Below are 26,390 nucleotides of genomic sequence, written 5' to 3' on the forward strand. Positions count from 1 at the left end.
TGCTTTCTGGCAGGCCAGATCAGCCCCAGAGCATTGCAGAGAATTGGGATATAAAGGCTTCCTTGTCATTCAGTGATTCAGTCACATACATGCAGAAGACACAGCCAACTGTTATTAAGAAACTCACAGTCTTGTGAGGGAGGCAGACCCATAAATGAATGAGGACAGGTACCATGACTGATGTTGTGACAGAGGGAGTCCTCTGAGCAGAGAGGAGGGCGTGATTCCCTCTGCTTGGGAGCAGCAGTAGAGAGAGCCCTCACTGGGAACAGCCAGGTGCTGTTCTAAGTTCTTAGCACATGTTAACTTCAATATTCACAGCTATTCCATAAGGTGGGTGTTGGGGATCCCCAAGCCCCCACCCCCAGGTTCAACGATTTGCTAGTGGGACTCACAAGACTCAACACGTAGTTGAGTATAGGTGTCATACTCACAGCCCTGGTTTATCACAGTGAAAGGCAGCAAAGCAGAATCAGGAAAGGGAAAAGAAGCCTGGGGTAGAGTCTGGGGCAAACCAGGCACAAGGTTCTGGGGCCCTCTCTCAATGGAGTCACACAGGACGCACTTCATTCCCCCAGCTACAGGTTGTGACAACGTGTGAAATGTTGCCAATCAGGGAGTCTTATTAAAGCCTCAGCTCCAGGGGTTTTTTACTCGGGGTTGGTCATGTCGACACCTCCTGCCTGGTAAGTACCTGGACTCCAGACTCCCCAAAGGAAAGCAGTTATTCATCATAATTGTTGAGGCACAGTGAGCCAGCCACTCTCATCAGTTAATGGTGGCAACTCTCCTGAAACCTGAGTTCCCAGATGCCAGTCCAGGGCCACTGTTATAAGAAGGCCTTGCAAAAGATAGCAATCAGGGCTGCTGTCTTCACTCTTCTGCGCATGTAGGTAGTCATATTCTCATCCCCATTTTAGAGATGAAGAATCTGAAGCACAGACAAGTAACTTGCCTCAGGTCCCGCAGCCGATAAGTGGCAGGACCAGGGCCCATGCCTAGGCTGGCCGGCTCCAGGGCCCACACACCTAACCACTATGCAACGCCATCTTCCTGATTGTTCAAAGTAGCTTCTCCAGGCATAAATTAGTAGGAGTTTGCAGGGGAGAAAGGAATTCTTAGCTGAGAGATAGGCACAGAGCCAGGAGACAGCTTGGCATTTTGGAGAGATGGCAAGTAGTTGGGACAAGTGGGAGCATAGGGAGTCTCTTAGGATGAGAGTAAATGGAGGATCTTGGGCTACATGAAAAGGAGGTTGTACTTTTCCCTGTGGGCCTGGAGGCTGGGGTGGTAGACGTGAGGGTGAATAGCTAGCAACATCTTTTAAATCAGGGGGTGCCATTATGGGATTGGCCTTTTAGAAGGATGACCATGGCTTGGAACACCTGGTGCCTGGTTCATTTTTTTGCCATTCATTTGTTCAACTGCCAGCCCCTTCACTAACTCTGTGTGGTCTTGGCTGAGTCACTAACCCCCTGCACACCTTGATGTCTCAGCTACAGAATATGGGGTGTGATCCCTGCCTGTCCTGCCCCAGTAGGTAGTTGTGAGAATCAGATGCAATTATGTCTGTCCCAGGGCTTTGTGGGTGGAAACATGGCCCAGGACAGCGGGCTTACTATGAGAGGGTAAACTGTTGAACAGGGCAGTCCTTAGGAACTACTGGCCTCTGCAGCTTCCCGGCTACTTCCTTCCCAAAAGCCCTTTGTTCTGCCCTTGAGAGGTGAGCTCAGCCTGCCTTAAGTCAGACACATGGGACTGGGACCCCCTCCTACAGGCAGTTCAGGGGCTAGTCCAAGACCTCACCACATACTTAGAGGGAACCAGTCCATCTCCTCCTTAAGAACAGCACACCACTTAGCTGAAGGTTCCTGTCCAAGTACTCAGGAACCTCTTTCCTGAGAGGCAGCTCAGGGCTGTGAGGCCAGAGAGATCTGGTTTAAATCCCATCTTCACCTTATCTTTGCTGTATGCTGGGCACTTAACCTTTCTGGGCCTCAGTTTCCATATCTGTAAAATGAGGTAATAGCAGCCACCAGTGTGAGGGTCAAGTGAATCAGGTGCCCATACTTGAGCTCTCAGCAGCCGTGAGCAGGAGACCCTGCAGGACTATGACCCAAGGTGGGCTCTGCAGCTTAGGGTCCCCATCAGGAAAGGTGGGTATTTGTTTCTCAGAAGAACTAGACGCCGAGAGTCTTGGGGAGTGGGTGGATAGGAGATTTGGGGGGAAGTTCCTTTAACTGGAAGTCAGAGCACCTGGGTTTCAGTTTCAGCTCTGCCACTGACTTGCTTTGGTATGGGTATGGGGGCAGAGCACATGTCTCTCTGGGCCTCAGTTTCCTCATCAATCAAATGACACCAAGTAATTTGACCCAGAACTAAGTTTAAAAGTACAGAACAAGACTATTTCAAGGCAATAGTAGCATTCTGAATAGCCAGAGCTTGCTTTTTCTTTTTTTTTTTTTTAAGGCCGAGTCTCATTGGCCCAGGCTGGAGTGCAGAGGCACAGTTACAGCTTATGGCAGCCTCAACCTCCCCGGGCTCAGGTGATCCTCCCACCTCAGCCTCCCCAGTAGCTGGTATTACAGGCACATGGCACCATGCCTGGCTAGTTTTTGAAGTTTTTTCTAGAGGTGGGATTTTGCCATGCTGCCCAGGCTGATCTCGAACTTCTGCACTCCAGCCATCCACCTGCTTCAGCCTCTCAAAGTGCTGGGATTACAAGTGTAAGCCACTGCACCTGGCCAATAGCCAACATTTTCAGCAAGTTCTCACGTCTCCCCAAATTCCAGAGTGATCTAAATAATTAATATGCACATTAGCATGAGTGTGGAAGCTCTTTCAGGAGACTGGTGTACCCACTTACTCTAGAAATCCTTTACTCTGTTCCATCACCTCTTCCCCTCTCCTAACAGATCCATACTTTTAGAAGATAATTATCCAGTCTCTCTCTTTTTAAAAATAACTGTTTCTTTTTAAATTATAAAAGTTAAAATAAGAATCACTGTTTTTCCAGTCACTTGAAAATCCCTACTGTTAACATTTTGATCTTTATCCTTTATGTCTTTTTCTGTGAATGTATTTCTTTTCTGTGAATATATTTCTTTTTTTTTTTTTTTTTTGAGGCAGAGTCTCGCTCTGTCACCCAGGCTGGAGTGCAGTGGCACGATCTCGGCTCACTGCAACCTCCACCTCCCTGGTTCACGCCATTCTCCTGCCTCAGCCTCCCAAGTAACTGTGACTACAGGCACCCACCACCACTCCCAGCTAATTTTTTGTAAATTTAGTTGAGATGGGGTTTCACCGTGTTAGCCATGATAGTCTCGATCTCCTAACCTCATGATCCACCCACCTTGGCCTCCCAAAGTGCTAGGATTATAAGTGTGAGCCACTGTGCCCGGCTCTGTGAATGTATTTCTTTGTTTATTTCTGATGGTTTTAAGGTATAGATTTGACTCTGTATCTTAAAACGGGGTCTGAGCCTTCTGACTCAAGCCAGACTCCCAGGTCTTCTAGGGAGCATGCCATGTAGCCAGCCTCAGGTCCCCGGGGGGTGGCAGGAGCTCTTCCTTGGACCTACTCATGCTGTAGAGAGAGTGGACAGTTCCCTCCTGAAATGCAGGAATGGAGGAATTAATCATAGAATGCCGTCTGCTGCCATCTTCAATGAAGCACTGACTGTGTGCCTGCTGTGTGCCGGCATGCTTCCCTTTGTGTATCCTGAATTCAGCAGTATTCAGCACATATTTATTGAGTGCCTGCTACCATGTACCAGATATTCCTCTAGACTCTGGGCACATAGCAGTGAACAAGACAGATAAGATTTCTGCCTTGTGGAACTTAAAATGCATTAGGAAAAGCACAATAATCAGATAAGCATATATATATTGGATATATGTGGGTGTGTTTATCGCTTCCTAATCACTTCCTGGCCCCTTGCACTGTCATTGCTTTATTTTTCTTCAGAAAGAGAGAGAGAGAGAGGAGTGTGTGTATGTATGTGTGTGTGTGTGAAGTCCTGTGATGAAAAATCAGTACAAGGGGCCAGGGAATGATTGGGAAGAGTAGGCTGGGAGCTATTTTAGTTAAGGTAATAGTTGATGAGGGGAGGAGGGAGGTTATATTCCATGAAGATATTTTCAGGAGGGTTCTGATTCATAGAGACAGTTGAGGGAGGCAGAGGAAAGCCAAGGTTTAGCTTGTTTAAGAAACAGCAAGGAGACCAGTGTACGTGTAGCGCAGAAAATGAGGTTTGAGAAGTACTAAAGGCCAGATCTTACAGGAGCTTATGGGCCCTGGCAAAGACTATGGTTTATTCTAAAATGCTTATGAAGCCATTGGAGGTTTGAGAGCAGAGAAATGATATGATCCAAATTACGCTTAGGGTTTTGCAAAATGAATAATTATCCCCTTCTGTGGATACTTAGAGAGACTGGGTCACCTGCCCAGGGCCAGTGAATGATGGTTATGGGACCTGAACCTAGATCTGTCTGGCCTCAGGGCCTGTATGCCTCCCATGGGACCACCAGGCCTCCCATCAGCAGGGCTCTCGACCTGGAGATGGAAATGGAGCCACTTTGAGGGACTTCCACACCCCTAAAGCTCCTCCCAGGCACTGGGGAAGACCTGAGGGGCTTCTGTACTAGCAGAATAGCCTGCCACCCAGGCCGCTGGCCCAGACAGTGCTTCACGACTCACCAAAAAAGGAGGTCCCCACCACCACTGCTGTACTCAGCACTCCACCTGCAAATAGTGTTGCCATGTGCTTCCACTGTCACAAGGGATGTTAACGAAAGGGGATTTCCAGACAGTACTTGCAGCCCCTCCTCGTTTTGGTCTTTGATGCTGACTGGGGCAGTAGCCACAAAGCTGTGCAGAGTGAGACAGGGTTATAAAGTGGAGAGGGACTGAGTTCTGGGGTCAGATAACCCCAGGCTCCAACTCAGCTCTCCACTTGTTTATGATATGATCTTAGAAAAGTTGCTTCTACAAGCTTTGCTTTGCCAGTCTACAAGATAGAGATGAAAGTGCTGATTTTATAGGGTTATTGTGAGGAATAAGATTTAAATTAGATAGTTGCAGAGCTTCTGGAACAATAAATAATATGTAGTAGATATAGGGTAGGTAGTAGCTATTATATTTAGCATTAGTACTCCTATAGTATTTGTATAGCCCTTAATACTTCTTCCACCATTATCTTAGCTGATGCATATAACAACTTTGTGAGCTTAGTATTGTAATCCCTTTTTACATGAAGGAAGTAAGATAAAGAAAGGTTAAGGGCTATACCTAAAGTTGCATAGCAAGAGAGTGGAGAGTGGCATAAAAGGGTCTTGAATTTGGGAATACTGGCTGTAAGACCTGGTCAAAGTCAGAAAGAAGGTCCTTGGCAGGGCTGGGTCCAAAGTTAGTTTTCTGCAGTCAGTCCCTTTCTTGGATGCATGAAACAGGCTGAAGCCACCACTGGATTGTTACAAATGATTCACCACAGAGTCTGAAAGTGAGGTGACAGCAGTCCTGAAATGATCAGGAGACAGGCTCCAGCCTACTCGAGTGTGAATCATGTCACTCAGCAGACCCGGTTGAGACCAAAAAGGGCAAGTATGTCTATCTTCATTCTGAGTTAGAAATAGGTAAAGTCACAAAATGTTGTGCACTTGGGGAACAAAGAGCATCCTCTTTTGTCTTCGGTGGAGCTCCGTCTTTGCTAACCAGTCATCACCCAGGTCCCCACACAGCTAGAGGACCATGATCCTCTGACCATGGTCAGCATTAACCTGGGGGCCTGGGAGAAATACAGATCCTCAGGCCCCACCTGTCCTGCTGACTGAATCTCTAGGGATGGACCTCAGCAATGCTTAGCTCTCCAGAAAGTTGGAGAACCATGGCTTTAGAAGACAATGGCCAAAAATGCTGACTTTTTTTTCTTTGGACTAGCCAAATGAGTGTCTCTAGCCACTCACTGTTTAAGCAGATGTAGGCAGTATCAAGTAGAGAGAGAGCACAGGCTTTGGAACCTGAGCTCTAGTTCCTTCTTTGAACTTTGCTAGCTGACCTTGGCAAGACCCATTACCTCTCCACATCTCAGTTTCCTCACCTGTAGAATGAGGATTACATTGCCTTCCTCGCATGGCCATTTTGAAGGTTTGAGAGGCTGGATGTAGCATACTAGCTCAGTACCAGACACATGTCAGTCCTCTTTAGTGAGAACTGTGATATGATGCACACAACTGCCAGACTTTGGGTTTGTATAGACAACGTTCCCTCTGGATGCTCTGTGCCAGGTGGACCCCTTGCACATGTGGCTTGCACACTGACCCATTGCCTGGAAACCATGTCCCGCTGGTCTCATGCACACAGCTGCACCAAACAGCCACTTTGTGTGTTTCTCTACTATCCCCCTTCATCAATGCATGACTCATTGCTTCATTCATGTCTCCATGTGTGCGTAGAAACCTAGGCAAGCAGCCATTCCTAGGGACATTGCAGGACAACCTCATTGAGATGGACATTCTCGGCGCCTCCCGCCACGATGGGGCTTACGGTGACGGGTAGGTGACATCCCCATTCTCCTCTCTGTGTGTGCTCTCCTTGTGGCTCCTGCACTTGCATGCAGACCCTGAGACCTTTCCCTGGGATCTCCTGGAGGAGGTGATCCATGTGGCATGCTCATCCCCAAGTCCATGTTCAACTTGCAACAGTTTATCCTTGGAATACCCTATCCCCCAGCATATTAACAGCAGTCTTGTTAATATGCAGCTCTTGGCATCTCATTGGCTGCCTTTGCCATTCCAAAACCATCTCACATAGCATTTTTAATGCAGCACAGGCCCTATGTTGTTTGAACTCTGGCCCTGAGCGTGTATTCTGTGGCCTGAGGCACCTTGTACCCCAACAGGGGTGGGTTTGCCCTAAGACTTCTGGGTGATACAGTGCAACCAGTGCACTCCATTTCCTAGGCTGTGTGCAAGTCCTCCCGTGGCCACGGTTAAAGCCAAGCTGTGGAGGAGCTCCTGACACCTAGTTCGGTCACAACCATGTGCTTTGACCATACCCCACTGACCTCATGACTAGGCTGTAGGGTGCAGTTGCCTTTCTGTCCCCCAACACAGCTTTCACCTTGGGCTTGGGAGGCAGCAGTCTGGCTTCTGGGCAGAGTGCTTTCAAGGCATTTGCTACCATTGGCCATGTGACAGCCACTAGGGGACTCCTGGCCATGGCATAACTTAATAATGGTTTCTTGGCTTCAACACCAATAAAATCCCCTTTACAAAGAAGGGTATTCCAATCCTCAGTTGAGATACACTGGCAACAGAAGCATTAGAGGGAGAAGAACAGTTTTAAGTCTCATTATCTCCAGGGGACAGAACAGGATTTTAGATACTTTCCAAGTTACTGTAATAATTTTAGAGAATAAGAAGTTTATTCCCCAAGAAACAACATCCCAGCCCCATCCGTTCCCAGGAAAAGGATCTCAGTGCCAGCCTTCTGTTGAGTTGGTAACACCTTCTACCTTGCCTTGGGTGGGTTTTCCCATGGGTAGGGCTGTCCCATCTCTGTTCAGTGGAGACATGTCTCTGTGTGCCCTGTTCCGTGGTCTAGTCCGTGGCTCTCCTTGTTCCTGTCCTTTCCCAGGTCTCTGTGGTGACTCTCTATCCAGGCTCCTCTGCATGCTTCTTCTACTGCCGCCTCTGGCCTCCAGGTTTGTCTGGGTGCCTGGTCTGTGGACAGCTCCTGACACCCTCTTGCTGCTCTCCATCTGCAGGCACTTCCTCTTCAAGCCTGGAGGCACCTCCCCGCTCTTCTGCACCACATCACCAGGGTACCCACTGACGTCCAGCACAGTGTATTCCCCTCCGCCCCGACCCCTGCCCCGCAGCACCTTCGCCCGGCCGGCCTTTAACCTCAAGAAGCCCTCCAAGTACTGTAACTGGAAGTGCGCAGCCCTGAGCGCCATCATCATCTCAGCCACACTGGTCATCCTGCTGGCATACTTTGTGGGTAAGCACCTATTCACCCCAGCTTCCCTTGCTCCCCTTTGGCCCAGAGGGCAGCAGCCAAGACACGTGTGGGCACTGAAGCCTCCTTACTAGCATGGCAGGCAAAGCAAGCAGTGTGAGGCAAGCAGCCCTGGAGTTCTGGGCAGTCTGCACCCCTGACACTGCAGGGTCAGCTCTTCAGGGCCCTCCTCTCCTTCCTCTCCATCCTTCTGCACTTATATCAGGAAGGAAGCTGGGCATCTGTCCTTTTGTGTGTTGGGTGCCTGGTATTAAGGTGTGAGCACTCAGTAAGACTAGCCTTTGAGATGGGGATCTATGGCATAAGTGTCATGGATTGAGTACATACAACTAAATGACAAGTTGGAGAGGCTGAACAGCAGGTGGCCTCTCCTGTTGGGAGTGTGTGGCTGCAGTGAGGAGCAGAAAGGAGATGGAGCACCCTGGGGTTGGAAAGCACGTATGAAGGTAGATGTCCTGAGTTAAACCATGGTCAGGAACCCAGGGAAATTCTGACTGAGAAGCAGAAGGTCCCAGCCAGCACAAAGAGCAGAGAATGCTGGCTGACATGGAGCAGTGCTCACCTGACCCCGGGTGCGAGCACAGACATAAGGAGCTCCTCCCGACCTCTGCCTTGATACAGCAGATGACTCCCACCCTGCAGTCTTCTGATGAATTTGTAACACAGTCTGGCTTCCTACTTCTGACCCCTTGCTTTGGTCTTTTCCCAGGAAAGATATTAATCCAAAGAGATCTGTGGGTGTTATGCAGGGTCTGCTGCCTCTGTATAAATCAGCTTCTTAGTAAAGGCATTGGAAGAGAGGTTGGCTTAACCCTTGAGGTCCTTTCCAACCTTTAAGTCTGTAATTCAAAGTCTTAAGGTAGGTTGGGCCAGCTTGAGAAGGCCTTGAACCCATACTAAGGAATTCTAAGATAATTCTGCAGGCAAAGGGGACTTTTTCAGCACAAGCCCAGTAAATAGAAATATAACTAATTGGCAGAGGCCAAAAAAAGAGTGCTGCCCACTGTGAAAAAGAACTTGGTAACAACCAAAGTCATTGTGGCTGAACAGGGGCTGTCTTGAGACGTAGTAACAGCTGTCACTGAGAATGATTAATACAACATGGGCCATCACATGTTCAAGAGATAGAGAAGTGGTTCAAGCATGGATGGGGTTTGAGTGGCATAAGCTGTAAGGTCAATTCCACTAAAGATTCTTGAATTTTATAAAAGTAAGTAATCAAGAAGATGATAGTCCTGCAAAGGGAGGTCCCCTTCAATATCTCAAGCTACAATAAGCCTCCTCTAGCATGCCAGGTCTCTTTTCCCCTTGTGAATATTGGCTTAGAGAATTTCATGGCTCCAAGGCCAGGGTGGCATGCATATGTCATCTCTTCTTCTGTCTGATTGTTTAGTTGCTGCTGCCTAGAATGCTGTGTTGAGAAAGATACTGGGGCTATATTTAGGCTCAATGTAAGAGACTATCTGTGATTGATTAGTGATGTCTGTTATCGTCACAGAAATGGAGAATATTGATAACATGTCAAGTATTTTCCATCCCTGCTATGGGTCATTGTATAAATGAAACAGCCAAACTGGGAGAGGTCAAGGTCTACCTAGGCTCTGTGAGGTGCATCATTGATAAGGAGTGGGTTACCGGTGAGGGTTGTATGGTTCCAGTACCATTACTTGGCATGAAGGTTTCTTCTGGCACCACCAGTACTATGTCACCACCAACCACTGGCACAGCTCTGGGTTTTGACTGACATTATTATTTTTCCTAACCGAGTAGACTTCTGGACAGGCAGGCGTAAGTCATAATTTGAGTAGTTTGCTGCGTATACACATCAATTTGTTTTGTGTTGAAGTCTTAAGGTTTATATCATATAGCCTAATTCAGTAAGAAAGTGTAAATGTTTACATGATTAATCAAACTCTCTCCTGTTTTCCATCTCATGGGCTTCTTTCTCTCCCAGTTAATAAGAATACATGATCAGTCTTCAGCTATCTAAAGATAGGGGCAACTGTGGGAAGTAGTGAGCTCCCTGTCACAGGAAGGATACATATAGAGCTCAGGGATCACTTAGAATAAGATTCAAGCACTGCCTGAGGGTTTTCACTGGGTAACCTTTAATTTTCCTTCCAACATTGACAGCTTTCAAATCCACAATTTTGTGAATTTTATTTTTCATTCAGCAAACCATATGGAGTACCGGCTTTGAGCCAGGCTCTATGCTAAGTGCTAGGGTTAACTATATGGTCACTACCCTTGAGGTATTCGTAGCTTAAAAGAAGAGATAGCTATGTTAGCAGGCAAATCTGAAACAGTGATTGATTTATACAGAGCTCAGGGGCTGTGGGAATACCCAACCCCAGCCAAAAGGAGTAGAAGCTTCCTGGGAAAGGTGATGTTTGAGCTGCATTTTAAAGTAGGCGTTAGCCAGAAGTAGACATACAGAAAGGGCATTTCAAAGCAAGGGAGCTTTCAAAGACTTGAAAAAGGATGATGTGGTAGCAAAGACGTTTTCTGTGTTTGAAGCATTTGAGGAGTGTGGGGTGTACTGTTGGAGCTAATACAGAAGTGTGTCGTCAGATTATGAAGATCAGCTTGGAGGACAAGTTGAGGACCTTATTGGGTGGGCAACTGGGGAGCCACTGAACAGTTTTAAGCAATGGTAGGACACAGATTTTTATTTTAGAAAGGTAAGGGTAGAGGAACGAGAGAGTAGAAGCATACCTGTTGGGAAACTATTACAGTCAACTAGTCAGGAAAAGCTGACGGCTTCAGTTACAACACTGACAACGTAGGTGGAGAAGAGGAGGTGGATCGAAGGTCAATTTTGAAGATTTTGTGTCTCAAGCCAGGAATGGTCAGTTCACTGATAATGCGTCCTTGCCAAGAATAACACAGATAATACTCTGTCTGTGTAGAAATGCTTGGACTAGATGCTAGGGCTCATATACAATGATCAAGCCAGAGAGGCAAGCCTGTGGCATTCCCTTTGTTTCCTGGAGAATCAGCAAGGTGCTGGGGAAGAGCTTAGACCCACCGTGACAGCCCTGGATTCCAGGCCCTGCTCTACCACACAGCAGCTGCTCACCCTTGGGAAAGTCGTTTCTCTTTCTGAGTTCTGATTTGCTCATCTAGAAAATAGGCACAACCCACACCTCAGAAGGATGCTTGTGAGCTTGCTGTAAGCTAACGCAGGTGAACACGTTGCAGGTATGTGGACCATCCCAACCTTGCTTCACAAGCTAGGGGGTAGCAGCCTTATTGTTTGGTCTCCTGCAGCTGCTGAGGACAAGGCATGAACATCTTGTTGCTTGGCCATAATTACAGGCTGTGATGACTAACTTGGAAGGAACCATCAATTATTAAAAATCAAATTAATTGTCTCAGCCAAGCACAAATATCCCTAACAAAGACCCTTTTCCAGCAGACCAGCCGATCTAATCAACAGGCAAAAGCACAGATATTTAATTAGATTTTTGATGAAAAATTATGTTTAATTTCAAGTATAATCAATTATTAATTACTGTAATGAGTGAGTCTGACTGGGTTTACTAATTAACTCATTTAAAAATTATGAATAACCTTTTCATTTGTAATTATTTTCTACATCCTATCAGGTTCCAGATAGGAATTGCATCACCTCACCAGCAGAGCGGGAGGCAGAAACAGAGGGTGGAAAAGAATTTTTCTTTTGCTACTATCTGCCTAGGGCTGTCATGTCTGGTTGGTAATCCTGACAGATTCATTTGACGTTTAGTTTGTTTGTTTGTTTGTTTGTTTGTTTATTTGTTTGTTTGTTTAGAGATGGGGGTCTCACTCTGTCACCCAAGCTGGAGTGCACTGGCACAATCATAGCTCACTGCAGCCTTGAACTCCTGGGCTCAAGTGATCCTTCCACCTCAGCTTCCTGAGCAGCCGGAACTACAGTTGTTTCCCACTGCACCTGGCTACTTTTTAATTTTGTGTGTGTGTAGAGATGGGGTGTAATATGTTGCCCAAGCTGTCATAAACTCCTGGCCTCAAATGATCTTCCTGCCTCAGCCTCCCAACAGGCTGGGATTACAGGTGTGAGCCACCACGCCCAGCTGATGTTCCACTTCTTAGTTGGAAAGTATCTTGAGAAACTTGTGCCACCAGTGACCTTTCAATTACGGATACATTTACAGGTATTTTCATGAGAAAGTAGAGACACTGGAGTCAGCACTTACCACCCACAGAGACTGTGGAAGCCAGAGCCTTGCCCATGGGCCATCTCCTCCTCTCCTGGGAGTGCTACTTGGCTGCTCTGGCCTGAGCTGGGAATCCAGGGAGGACCCTCACACGACTGTGGGATCTCTTCAGAGAGAAAATGTATTTTTGTCTCCAAAGGCACCAATTCAGAAAGACAGCCACTGAGGATGAGTTTACAGTGCTTTATTCACCAATTCTTCCTGGTACAGTTTTCAGGTCCTTGTTAGTCTCCATTTGAATACCGGGTCTTTTCTTTTCTGGAGAAATCTGTTGGCAGAACGCAATGGGGGCTGTTGTACAGGTTACATGAGATGATGTCGAAAGGGGCAATGCTAGTTTTAGGGCAGACCCTGAAGCTTGTACTTCCAATTGTTAAAATAAACAATTAAATGCTTTATTGTATAGCATTTAATTGTTTTTAAAACATGTTTACCAAAAAGGTGTGATATAGAGTAGTAAAAATCACATTTGGCCGTTGTTTATCATTCATAAAGAGCAGTTAGTTTGGATTGTATGCTGACCACGTGCCCCTTTCTGTTCTGAGCATGTTGCTTGTGTTTCCTCACTGAAATCTCCTAACAATCATGAGTTATTATTCGCAATTGACAGATGAGGACACTGAGCCCCCATGAGCTTAAGTAGCTTGCCCACTGTTGCATGGTAAATGTTAGGGCTATGATCCACCCAACTGCACGCACTCAAGCTCTTGAGCTAATGCTTTCTAATTTTTTTCTCTTTTGAGCTCATACTTTTAACCTGTATGCTGTAATTTTCTCATCTTAATATTTGGCTTTTCGAATTTTTGCTACGTGCCTAGCCTTGGGCCAGGCCCATTACGTGTATCATTTCTCTGGACCCTCACCACGATTCTGTGGGATGAGTATGATTTTCTGTATTTTCCAGACAAGGAAACTAAAGCTCAGAGAAGTTTGCAACTTGCCTGGGTCACACAGCCAGTATATGACATAGCTGGGGTACAACCAAGACTTGGGATTTCAAAGGCCATGCTTTCAGCCAACTATGCTATATAGGCCCTGGGCTCGAACAGACAATGTAGAATCAAAAGATCTCACTTCAGACCCTGGCTGTATCACTTGCTGACTGTGTAAACTTGGGCAGTTTGCTTAACCTATCTGAACCTTGGTTTTCACTTTCCTCGTGGAAGTGGCCGGAATGATTTGCCCATTTTGGAGAGGGACCAAGAGCAGCATGATAGCTGAGAGCATAGGTTCTGAAATTAGACTGCCTGCTTTTAAATCTCGGCACTGCTGCTTCTAAGCTTTGTGACATTTGGCGAGTTTACACAACCTCTCTCTGCCTCAGTTGCCCTATCTACAAAATGAGGATTATAATAGTGGTTACTTCACAGGGTTGGGGTGAAATTTCTGTAAGATAATTTATAAGAAGTACCTAGCTCACTCCCTGGCACAGATCACTCAATAAAAGTTAGATACTACTATTGTTATAAGTATTATTAGAATTATTAGCATCTCATGTAACAGAGTATTAGTTACTCCTGAGTGAGAACTTGGACCTGGCTTGTCTCACTGCAGCACCAACAGGCTTCCCGGCCTATGTTAGTCCAAGGGCAGCTGACAAAACAACCAGGGGGACCTGTCAGAAAACATTTGTAGGGATGTCTCGTTGTTCCAGCAATGCAGCCACAAGAAGAATCGTCACCTGCAAAGCAGCTCACATCATTTCTCTAACTGGGACAGAACTTGATTTGTACTTCACCAACTGTTGCTTCTATCCAGATAAAACTGACAGCTTCCCTTGTGTTCCAAATCTCTATGTAAAACACAGACACTGTGTGCTGCAGAAGAGCCTCAGATTAGTATCTTGAGGATTCTCCAAGCACCTGTCTTGCCAGGTAGGCCTTTGGAATAGGAGATGAAAAAGACTTGTTAATAAATCAAAAATGAGGAGTAGCTTTACATTTAAATGAAGACCTGAAAGGACACTGGTTGCTGATTGCTATATCATCAGGTTCAGGTCTGCCCAGCAGGGCAGTGGCACCGTTCTCTGTGATTTCTCTAAGGCAATGTGGGGTTCTCATCAGGAAAGAAGATAGGATTTGGAGCCTGACCAACTCCACAGAAATCTCAGCACTGCCACTCTCTAGCTGTTTAGCCATTTGATCCTTGGTTTCCTCATCTGCAAAGTAGGAGGAATTATAGTACTACTTTCATAAGGCTGTTGTGCAGGTTAAATGAGATGATGTTGAAAAACACAGAGTATGTGATAAAAGAGATGTCCCTTGCTGGTTGCCTTGGGAGATGGTTGTTACCCCTCCTTGGACCTCACCCACAATGTGGCAGGAGTGGATTGTCCTGTAAGGTCCTTCCTAGTCTATATTTCTATATCTCTAGGAAATTGCACCAGGACATAAAGGGTGGAGTCTCAGATGAGGGCTTCTGCATTTTCTGGGTAACCATAGTGGAACATTCCAATTTGTGTAACAGCAATGAGGGATCCTTTCTTAAATTAGGTTGCATTTTTCACCCCCACAAGGACTGATTGTGGAGTACAAAAAAAAAAAAAAAAAAAAAAAATCAGAACCCTTGTTTGAAGTGGTGATAGTTTAATTTATAAGTGAGAATGTTGCTGAGCTTAATGCTTAATTGCTGCTCTTCAAAAAGCAGCTATGAGAGAGCTTTGCTTGCTGGAATAATATTGCAGTTCTTGGTCTGGAAGACTCTGGGTCATGCAGTTCTTGAGGCTATCTAGGAAATGGTGATAGAAGTGAACTTGAGCATTAAGTGCAATTTGCATAGAATGGTACAGACTCTGAGTATCTCTGACATTTCATCATAGAAACGACTTCAGTATGGCAGCAATTCAAGTTAGAAGACATATTAGACTTGCCTTCTTTTTAGGTGGAGTTCACTCCCCCATCTCCTGTTGTCTTACTCTCTGCTTTCACATACTCAGTCCCTAGCACAAAGCCTGGCACAAGGTACCTGGGCTCAATTAAGACTTGGTTGAATAAAAGGCCTTGCAAGATGGTTAAGTCTGCCAAGGGTACTCTAGGCAGAAGAGCAGCATGGGCAAAGCATGGTGGCAGAACTGTGTATTTTATGTTCTGGGGCTCAGATACAGGTGAAATCGACATGAGATGTGTAGAGAAAGAATTACAGATAGAGGCCAGGGTGGATGTATCCAATCCTCAACCCCCAGTTATTTCCATCTGGCTCAGCTCATGCAATATCAGGATCTCAGATGCTGTTGCCTCATTAGCATGAGCCTATTACACTTGGGTCTGGGTGTTAGTGTGCAATAAGACTTATTTTCCCTCCTTTCTCTTTGACTTCACATCAGGCCTTTTGGACAGGAGCCATAGATTTAGCTTTATAGCCCAAAGAATGGGAAATGGAGATGATTGAACTTGGTCTTTTAGAAGGAGGAAAAAGTGATAAAGATACAGGATCCTGCATTAACGCCTTCTCTCTCCAAGATTGATTCCTTCATGCTGCTCTGTGGGAATTGCTAATAGCAAGATATATATAGATTGTTCTCATTATAACAGGCCACAGACAGATATCTTCCAGATCCCCAAAAGGAAGACTTAGGAGACCAGCATGGCTCTCTGCAGTTGTCCGAAATGCTGACGAAGGGAGAAGGGACCAACTCGCTCTGCAGGGCTGAAGAGGGAAGAAAAGGAACATTTTTCAGTTTGCAGAGCTTCCCCATGATAGGAGAGTTTGACAGTGCCCTTCCTGGCAACGGAAGTATTCAGGCAGTGGGTTATGGGGTTTGTCATTTGATCATTCATTTGTTTTTAATTTGAGGACAGTTTAAGAAACTAAATACCAAAGCAAGAGCAGTGTGTCAAGGAATGGTACTACCCCCTGGCTAATGGTTCTAGGATACCTTGAAGGGGCATGAAGGGCTATGAAGGGGCAAGGGGGAAGGAGTGGTTACTAGAACCTGGAGAAGGTAGCCAGCTGAGAGTGCTGCTTGACACGGATGTGTGGTCTTCAGTAGAGGCATGGCGGTGAGGGAGCTGGAGGACGGAAATCTCCACCTCACTCTCTTCCCACCCTGACAACCTCCTCCTGGTGGTGGAACCCAACCAGAAGTCAGAGCTCAAGAGAAGCATTGATCCAGGCCATGTGGACCAGCCTCCCAGGGCACAAAGCAGGATGGAAAAGCATAGAGAGTGAGTGTGGAAGGCAGCAGGACGACGTCAGTCTTCCTCTGTGTCGAATTCCTTTCCCTAGCTATGTGCAGGGCTCTGACTGTGCTTCTAGGGACCTAACTGGGATTGAAACTCCAGCCACTGCTCACGCATTGTCCCTTACCTTTGCACCCACTCAGCCACCAGGCCCAGGCCACTCCCTTCATATCACATTTATTGAGATATAATGTACATACAGAAAATTAACACGTTTTAAGTGTACTACTCTATGAGTTTTGACACACTGGTAGAGTTACGTGACCACCACCACAGTCAAAACACATAACCATTCCATCACCCCCAAAGTTCCCTTATGCCCCTTTGAAGTCAACCCCCCTCTCATTCTCACTCTCTGGCAATCACTCATCTATCTGTTCTCTGTCTCTGTAGTTTCAGGCACTGTTTTTGAGAAATGTAGTGAAGAAGTGATTTATTTACTGGCTTTAAAATCAGGTATTACCTAAAATAATCTCCAGACTCTTGGGGTATTTCAGTGTTGTTGAGAAATTTTTTAAGATATCATCCAGAATTCAAGATAGTGGGGCAAACAACAGAAACATTCTGGGGTTTTCTGTGTGTTTTCCTTGACCTCCATATCATGGCTCATAGTTTCTGAGTTTGGGAATATGTAAAAAAGAAAGGACCCTCAGTTACTCATATATATTCGTTTTTAATAACAACAGAAGCCATAGCCTCAGCATAATCGGTGTGGCTACACAGCTTAATGTCCTTCTGCCTTTTTCACAGGCCATTTTTTCATGCAAACATTTTCAAGTACTGACACAATTGTCATTCTCGCCAAGTGGAAAAGCTGTTATATTTGTGCCATTACTGTATCATTGTATTCCGGCTGTTTACAGTTCTTTGGCATTGTAAGTAGCACTTCTGTGAACATCTTTGTGCCTCTGCTCTGTTTTCTTATTGCTTATTTGGATTATTTTGGAAAGGGTGTATTCCCCAGAGCAGGATTCCTGGGTCACAAGGCGTGAACAGTTTAAAACTCTGTTACTCACTGCTAGATCCTGTTCAGAAGGATAGGACTGAACGTCAGGACTCCCAGCCAGGTATCCAATTTCCCCATAGCTCTGCCAGAAGAAGACTTTCTGTCTGATCCTGGGTCTGCCAGTTTAATTGGTGGGAGGTAGGAGCAGGGTCACAAGTGGCTCTGAGACCCAAAGAGGCTGAAGGATTCCTGGAGAGAGCTGCCCGCCATCTCCTACCCCACTTCTACCAATCAGTTCTTTTTCAATAGCTTAGCTCAAGTGTCGCTACTTCAGGGAAGCATCTGTGAGCCTCTCCCGCTGAGCCAGGAACCCAGTTCTATGCCTTTATGGTGCTTGTGGTGCTCCTCACAATTGCTGCTGAATGACTGTGACATGGATCATTTAATATCTGTCCCCACCATTAGATTATGAGCTCCATAAGGACCAAAAACAATTCCATCACTCTTAGTGTCATAGCCGCAGCTTCTTGTGCCGGGATCTGGCATGATATAGCATGTGTCCAGCAAAAGTTTGTTCAAGGAGAGAAAGGATGGAAGGATGTCGAGATCAGAATCCACAGATGTTGCAAAGCGTGGAGAGGAGGGAAAGAAAACGGAAAGAATAGAGGTTCCAAGTTCTCACAAAGATCAAAGGTGCGAAGTATATATCAGTGAGTGAAAAATGGCTCCTCGAAACTATGCAGAGGGAAAACCAGAGGAGACAAAGCCAGAGGTGGCTGCTGAAACATAACCAGCACGGGGCACAGGCTAGCTTTGCACCGTCATCTGCTCCCAACTACTTATGACTCCAAGCAAGAAGTATCCTCTGCCCGGACCTCAGTCTCCTGACCCATGAATGTAGGTATGAGGCTGCTATGGAGATGAAATGATTCTCAGGCACTTAGTTCTTAATAGTAAGAGCCACTTGTAAATGAAATCTGCCTGCCCCTTCCCCCTGGCAAACAGGATGTGTTGAGTTTGAGGGCCAAGCAGTTTCTGAGTTTGGAAATGTATCAAAAAGAAGGGACCCACATGTACTCATATATTCATTTTTAATAAGAACAACAGCGGCTGCAGAAACAACACACCCTCCCAGGGCTTGGAGGCCGTGGGGGCAATTTAAAGCCCCAAGGAGGCAGCACAGCCATGGTTGGTCAGGAAGGAGCCCCAGCTGCGTCTCTGGGTGCTCCTTCTACAACATTGCCCAGGGAGTATGGAAAGGGAGTTGATTTTATAGATTTTTAGCTTTCTTGGAAAGGAATATTCCCCAAGTCTCATTTGTATTCCAGACTAATTACTGTGAAATAACATAATTTAATTGCACTTAAGTGCAGAGAGAAAGAGAAAACAGCCCCCCGATGGCAATTCTTTTACTGAGTAAATACCTAGCACTTGTGGAGGAGAAGTTAGGAAGGGGCTACACTTAAGTCCACTAGGCTTAGAGGACAAGGCAGGAGCAGAGCTCAGCCTCTTTTCATAGCAGGGAGGAAGAGCAGGGTGGAAGGAAGAAGGGAGCAGTGAGAGGAAGAGAGAGGGCTGAAAAAACCACAATATTTCTCCTTACACTCAGTGCTTCTTCCTATCAGTAAAACAACAAAACCAGAACTAAACAGCTTCATTCTTCTAAAGACAGCAATACGGTCTCGGAGCAAAAGCACAGATTGGGCCAAGTAAGACCTGCATTCCAAACCCGGCTCAGACACATTTTTAAACCTGTCTGTATCTTGGTTTCATCATTGGTAAAATGTCAATTAGTATCTAAGTGGTGTTTTGAGCATTAAGCCAGAGAACATCTGCAAAGGGCCCAGTCCAGTGGATGACCCATAGTAGATGTGGAGTAAATGCAGCTTCCTAGCAGCTGAATCACCTGGAGATTTTAAACCCTCTCAGGTTTAGCAGCCAAGAGCCATCCCTGGATGCAGGGATTTCAGGTGATGAAGCAGCAGGAGCTTCCTCAAATTCAGGTTTAAACTGGTGGGGAGCATTCACTGAGCCTGTCTTTTGGACTGTGTCCCAGGCTGTGAGGAGCAGACAAAGCCAGATAAAGTCACTGCCTCTGAGTCATCCATACTTTCGTGGACAGCCAGATGTGTAAGGAGCTGATGGCAATTCTAGGCGGATGATAAAGGTATATTACTGGAGTTTGAACCTATCCCTGTGGGATTCCAAAGGAGACAGCAATTCATTTTAACTGAGAAGATCAGGAAAAATTAAAACAAGGCATTGAGTTTGTAAATCAAGTAAGATATTGAAAGAGAAGATCGACATGGCTTTCTGGAAGACCGAACAGCCTAAACAAAGGCAGAGGACAGTAGATAGGAATGCTGGATATTTCTGGCACCTGTATCAGAAGGATCTACATTAAAGTGTCCATTTGTGCATTTTACCTATCTATGAGCTTCAATCTGTACTTTTATTCTATTTTACTGAAGACTTTCAGTATAAAACTACAGAAATCACAAGTGCTGGTGGACACTGACTGCCTTTCACCTTAGAAGAGAGGCTCCACTAGGCAAATACAGAATCAATACCATGCCTTTGTGTGAGGCCTTTCAATTTTTCTCTCCAGCAGTCAATGCACTCTCTATAGTTACTAACTGCATTTCCTGTCCTGCAAGCCCCAGATGTGGAAACTGAGGCCTGCTGCAGTCAAATAACTTGTTCAGTTGGAATGGCTGGTAAGTAGTAGAGCTGGACCTAGAAGTCCAGTTTTCTGACTGTAAACCCTATGCAGACCGTGCTGCCTCTAAAAGCCCTCCTCTCATGTCCCTGTGCCCCATACCTGAGGCTCAGAGCAAACGAGGGCCACGTTGCCCTTCTGTCTGCAGCGTGCCTTTGCCCCTGCTCCCAGCCACTCCCAGCAAAGCCTAAGCTGATGTAAGAGCACACACAAATATGGCAGCACACACAAATCAAGAGTTTGCCTTGTGCCAGGCAGGTGCTATTCTGAGTGTTACATGTGTTTCCTCATTTAATCTTCTCAAGAGTCTTACTTATCCAGTAAGTATTTGTTAAGTGCAAACAGGGGCACCATGCTGTTTTTATTTCCATTTCCACAGATGAGAAACTGAGGCCATGAAGGTTAAATGATATGCCCAAAGCCAGATCCCTAGTGAGAGAAAGAGACAGGACTCACACCCAGAGCCCATCCTCTCTGCATTGTGCTCTACCCTTCCCATAGCTGGGGGGCATTTAGGGGAGGGGTTCACCCTTCTGAACTACTGAGAGGATGCAAGTAGCTCCTTGCTAAAGAAAGAAACTAGACAGGGCACAGTGGCTTGCGCTTGTAATCCTAGCATTTTGGGAGGCCAAGGCGGGCAGATCACTCAAGGCCAGGAGTCTGAGAATAGCCTGGCCAACATGGTGAAACGCTGTCTCTTACTAACAGTACAAAAATCAGCTGGGAATGGTGGCACACGCCTGTAATCTCAGCAACTTGAGAGGCTGAGGCAAGAGAATCGCTGGAGCCTGGGAGGCAGAGGTTGCAGTGAGCCTGGGCAACGGAGTGAAACTCTGTCTCAAAATAAATAAATAAATAAACAAACAAACTTATTTTCTTATGAAAGAAAAATGAACGTCCATCCGTCTGTCCTGCCCCATGTGCTGTGCCAGCACTGCCATGCACATGTGCATTGACTGGGGTGGTGGTTTGCACCCAAAGTGCTTCAGGACTGGGGCCAACAGGAGGCCACATTGTGAACGTCGGGAGACCTCAAAACCTATTGCTTATTGAGCAACAGCACCTGGTAATATCTGATTCTGCTGTTCTCCAGGCTTGTAACATTTCACTTTGGAGAAAGCCCTTCCTGCTGGCATGTGGCAGGCAGCTAGATTGATCATGCCCTTGAGCCTACAGTGAGATTTTGTTCACAGCCTCCAGTGGGAAAGAAAAAATGCCAGTATCATTAATTGTAGTGTGGCCTCCATTTCATCACATTGTCTCAAATTTTACCACTCAGATCATCTGTAGAATTGTGTAGGAAAATGTATTCCTCAGACCCCTGTGTGTGTCTCAGCCTGTGTGTGGCACTGTGTATATAAGCACACATTTGATTCCAACTGTGTTTGCAAAAAGGGTATTTGAGAGGAGATGGAGTAGGAGGGTAGCAAAACTTTAAATGAAAATTGTAGGATAATTAGCATTTTTCTTTACCTAGAAGTTGAAAATTCTTCTTTTCCACCTTGTTTATGTCTTCTGACTTTTCTGTAGTGCAGTAAGTCTATTAAATAGCACTATATATACACCTAATTGCTGAGGTCTGAGACTGTGTGGGTGGTTTCACATATAAATCTTTGCATCAGTCTGTGTATTAAATACAGACTGTATTACATTAGGACATTTGGGTGTTCTTTCATTCATTAACTATTAAGCAATATAATAATAATGCCTTATATTTTCAATATACTTTATAATCTCTAAGGAATCCTCATTAAATTTAATTCTTACAAGAGCCTGGGAGATGGTTTTCTATTATTTCCATTTCGACAGATGAAAAAACTAAGAGTTAGGTTGGTCACTGTTGATGCACAGCTGGTAAGGGCCAGAGCTGGGAGCCTGGCTGTGTGTCTACGGATCTGTTCCACTGGGTACTAAGCCTGGTAGAGAAACCAGCAAGGGACAGGAAGCACAGGTACACATACCATGAGGGCAGTGTTTATGGGAGAGGGGCAGAAATAATAAGGGCCCAGAGCTGGGGGCACTGGCCACTTTTGGCTGGGAGTGATGGTGGAAATCCTCACAGAAAAGGCAATATTTGAAGTACGTCTTGAAGGATGGAGGAGTTTTTTCTTAATAGAGAAGGTGGTGACCGCTCGAGCAGAGGGCATCGTATCAGCAAAAGCATGGAGGCTGGACAGGCAGGCAGGCTCGAGGGATAGAGAAATCCACACAGAGTGAGACTCCTGAGCAGGCAGAGGTAACGTAGACCATTGAATATTGTGTTCAACACACATTTAAAATGCTCTTTTAACATTGTTTCCATTCTGAAGAGATGTTATGTCAAGTGTCTATTCTCTGGAAAATACTGCCAACAAAATTTGAGTAAAAAGGTAGGTCGATATGACAATGAGATTGGCAATGTTGGTTTTTTGTTTTTGTTTTTGTTTTCCATTTTTAACATTTCCACAGCTTGATACCTAATCAGAAAAGCAGTGTGGTATAGTGATTGGGGGCAGGTTCGATCTGGACTTAACTCAGATCTGAATTTGGTCTCTACCTCTAATTAGATGGTAACGTGGGACAAGTTGATAGACCTCTTTAAGCCTCAGTTTCCTCATCTTACAAATGAGAGTAATAGCAATGCTTACCTCATTGGGCTTTGTGAGGATTAAATGACCCTGTTTCTAAAACACAGCACAGTGCTCGGTACAGCATAGCTTCCAAGTAATGTCTATGGCTGTTAACATTATCATCATCATGGTCCCTGGAATTCCTTACTGCCTTAAGCTTCTTAGTTTTAGTCAAAGACTAAACCAAACCAAAGGTCTGTGTGTAATCAAAGAAGAAGCAGAGGTAACTCACATGTAAGTGCCTTGCTCTGTGCACAGATAAAGGCAGGGGGGCAGGAAAATATGATATGATCCCCAAGTACTGGAAAATACCCGTGGGATTGGAGACTGGGACGCTGTAGGGAGTAAAGGAGGGACATCAAACACTGTTCTGTGCGATTTTAAAGTGTATTTCAAAATGTTTCTCATTATAAAGAAATATTATCCCAAGTTACAAATCCGGGTGGCAGGCTCCACGTTGAGCAGTCTGCCCTCATTCCTCTTGCTGAAGTGAATGATCCAAAGGGAAAAGGCCTCTCCTAATAATACATACACAAATTAAAACTCCATTTGAGGTACAGTGGGGACCACCTCCTAATTGACTTTGATCATGAAAAAAATCAGTTGCATGGCTGGTGCGCCAAAGAAAATCAGAAGACAGGAGGGTTGCTCTATACAGCCGAGGAGCGCTACATTTTCTAGTAGCTATGGGAATGGAGCATAGCAACAAGCACCTTCTCCTTGTGTGAGCTCCCAAGCACTAACCAAACACGTTTCTCTCTCTTGCCTCATTTGATTGTTAGCACAGGTGAGGAATGGGCTGGTGCGTCTCAGGTGAAAGGCTGGTCCTTTGCAAGTTGGAATACCTTTATATGGACACTTCAGATAGCATTGGGAATGGTGTCATCATGGACACAAGGGCCACAAAAAAGGGAATGTGATGATGGCACACTCAGGAAATAACAGGCACCGTCCCAGACCTGGCGGTGGTGTGTTGTACCACCCAAAGGGCAATGCTGACTCCTCACACCAGCAGAGCAGTTTGAACAGGCAGGAGATCTGATCCTTTGGGTGTGGCGATCACTGCATCTCTAGTGAGGCCTGAATGTGAAGGGCAGATGGTGGGCGTCATACTAGGTTTAAGCGCCCCTTCTGTGTGGAGCCGCTTCCTTGAACACTTGCCCAGTTGATAGTGATTTGACAGAAGCTGCATTTTTATCCTGATGAGGATGAAATGGAAGCCTGTCCTTTGCTTCCTTGATGGCAGTGTGACAATATCTGGCATCACTGGGATCTGCTTTTGGATCTTGGCACTGCTATGTTGAATGGTACAATTGTAGACAATTCTGGATCCTGGGTTTTCTAGAGATAGAAAATTAAAGTAGTAATATCTACTACTTATCTCTGTTTTAAGGCACCTAATCTGTAAAATGGGGTTACTAATACTATCTAACTTAAAGAGTTGTGAGTTTGAATGACATAATAAATGTGAATCCTTCAGCATTGTATCATGCACAAGGTAAAATTTTAATAAGTAGGAGCTATTATTGATTTAATAATATTCCTCTGTCTCCTTCCTTTCCTTGCTTTCTTCTTCATCCCTTTGGACCAGGTTCTGGGGAGCAGAAATGACCAGAATAATCCCTGCTCTAAAGGAAGGGCTGCTTGATGGCCTGACATGGCCTGTGCTGTGGGTTCATTCCCCTTACCTTAGACCCAAGGAGATGGTTCCCTTCACCTGGGAAGCAGTGCCTGATGGAAGAACAAGCAATGAGGATGGCTGTCCTGCTCTGGACACGATTTTCTGTTGTGATTAATGTAATAACAGGGTCACTTCGTGGGAAGAGCTTTGAATTAGAAGTCTGAAGAACTGGGCTTAGCTCATTCCCAGGCCCTGACACAAAGGCGCTAATCAAGCCTGAGTTTCTTCATCTGTGCAGTGAGTGGGTTGGTAGGTACCTGGGACCTGAGATGTCAGTCATAGCAATGTCCCCTAACACCAGAACAAAAACTCAGGCTTCTCACTCCCCAGGTCCTGATATGGCCTTACTTCATTTTTCAGTGAAAACCTTGATACACAATGAAGATGATGTTGATGCCAACAGAGAGCTCCCATCCAGTAATTCATGCCAGTAAATACCAAGCACCATGAGGAGCTCATAAAGAACATCACTTCTTTTAATCTCCACAACTCTCAAAGCTAGGTATCATTATCACCATCTTATAGACGGGGAAACAGAGGCTCAAAGGAGTAAAGTTGTCATGTAACTGTTCACATCAGAACCAGAGAAGGAACACAGGTCTCTCTGGCTCCAGAGGCTCTGCTCACAACCACTGCCCTTCACTGCCATTTTCTTGACTTGGGAACCAGCACAATGTGGGGAGTCTGGCAGGGAGAGGTCAGATAACTGGGCTGAGGTTAGTCCAAAGGTTGGTGCGAGGTGGCCAACTCCTAAATTAGTTATATACAGAAGAGGTCTTAGTAGAACCCACCAGGGGAAAGGTGCCCAGAAAACACAGCTTTCTTATTCTATTACTGCAGTAATAGCCGTTTATTCTGTACAAATTAGGTTTCAGTTCCAGTTCCCCTACAATTTGCCTTGTCACCAGTTTTCAGTGCCCTCCAGTTAAGGTGACATTCCTTCTCTGTATTGGTGGTGGGCTCACCTGTTCCCTGCCTCCGTGGCTGACTGCACCTGATCCTCTGGCTCAGGACCAACTCCACCATGATTTACAGAAACGTTGAGCAGCGCCCATGAATCCTTGCTGAAAGGCCTGCTTCCCTATAACTTTGCGTGGCACAGACAAATGATTAACTGTGCCAGAATCCATTCTCCAGAAAACACTTAATTTGGGAGTGAGACACAGTAGCCCTGATTATTGCCGTCAAGTTTATCCAGAGACAGGAGGAAAAGCAGTATATTTACTTGATTAAAAATTACCCCCACATAGTCACCAGTGGGATCCTGACAGGCTGTTTTATAGCAATTATGCTTTTAAAAGATGTTTCATCTATTGGACAGATATCTCTGGTTCCCATCCCCAAAGTCTACAGCTAATGGGAGCAGGTGAGGGCCCTCAATTTAAAGAAATTGACAACTAGCATGGAAGGGAACTAATGGGGAACATATAGAAAGAAGAGAAAGGCGATGTCACAGAGCTAGCTTAAAGTTTTCAGTAGATGTAGAAAGTAGGGAAATCAGCATAGCAAAATGACAGTGATGATACAACTGCCATTTACTGAGCTCCTGGTATGTACCAGGCATAGTTCCAAGCAAATTACATTATCTCATTCAATCCTTTGAGGTAGATATTATCAGCTTCATTTTACAAGTGAGGAAACTGAGATTCAGACAGGCTAAGTACTTTGCCCAAAGTCACAAAACCAGTAACTCAACAAGCTCTGAGTACTTTTATAGAAAGACCCAAATGCAGACTGACTGTGCCTGTGGCAAGTTGCTTACTGGCATCTACATGGTTTTTGTTTGTGGGGATCAGGCGCTGGTCAGGCAGTCAGGATATGAAAGGATGGGGGCCCAGGCTTTGTCCCTGAGAAAAAAGCCTTTTAACAAACTATCTCAAAAGAGTAAATCTAGCTATGCTGTCAGCGAAAGCTTTGCCTTAAAATCTTTTTTAAAATTGTAATGTAGTTTTCAGGCATTGTAACTCATCACCAGTGTGATGTGCCAGGAGGGGAACCTGGGCTTTGGAACCAGTCAG

The 26,390-nt window shown here is 45.5% G+C and overlaps 1 protein-coding gene across 1 annotated transcript in view; it reads left to right on the forward strand.

Annotated features, from left to right (window-relative positions):
- The window catches only part of TENM4 (teneurin transmembrane protein 4), a 420,170-nt gene that overhangs the window by 178,339 nt on the left and 215,441 nt on the right, over positions 1-26,390 (forward strand). Inside the window, 2 exon segments of the mRNA XM_030918905.1 lie at positions 6,453-6,551; positions 7,766-8,001. Coding sequence (XP_030774765.1) covers positions 6,453-6,551; positions 7,766-8,001 — 335 coding nt within the window.

Source organism: Rhinopithecus roxellana, chromosome 15 (genome assembly GCF_007565055.1).
Source record: "Rhinopithecus roxellana isolate Shanxi Qingling chromosome 15, ASM756505v1, whole genome shotgun sequence".
Taxonomy (NCBI): Eukaryota; Metazoa; Chordata; class Mammalia; order Primates; family Cercopithecidae; genus Rhinopithecus; species Rhinopithecus roxellana.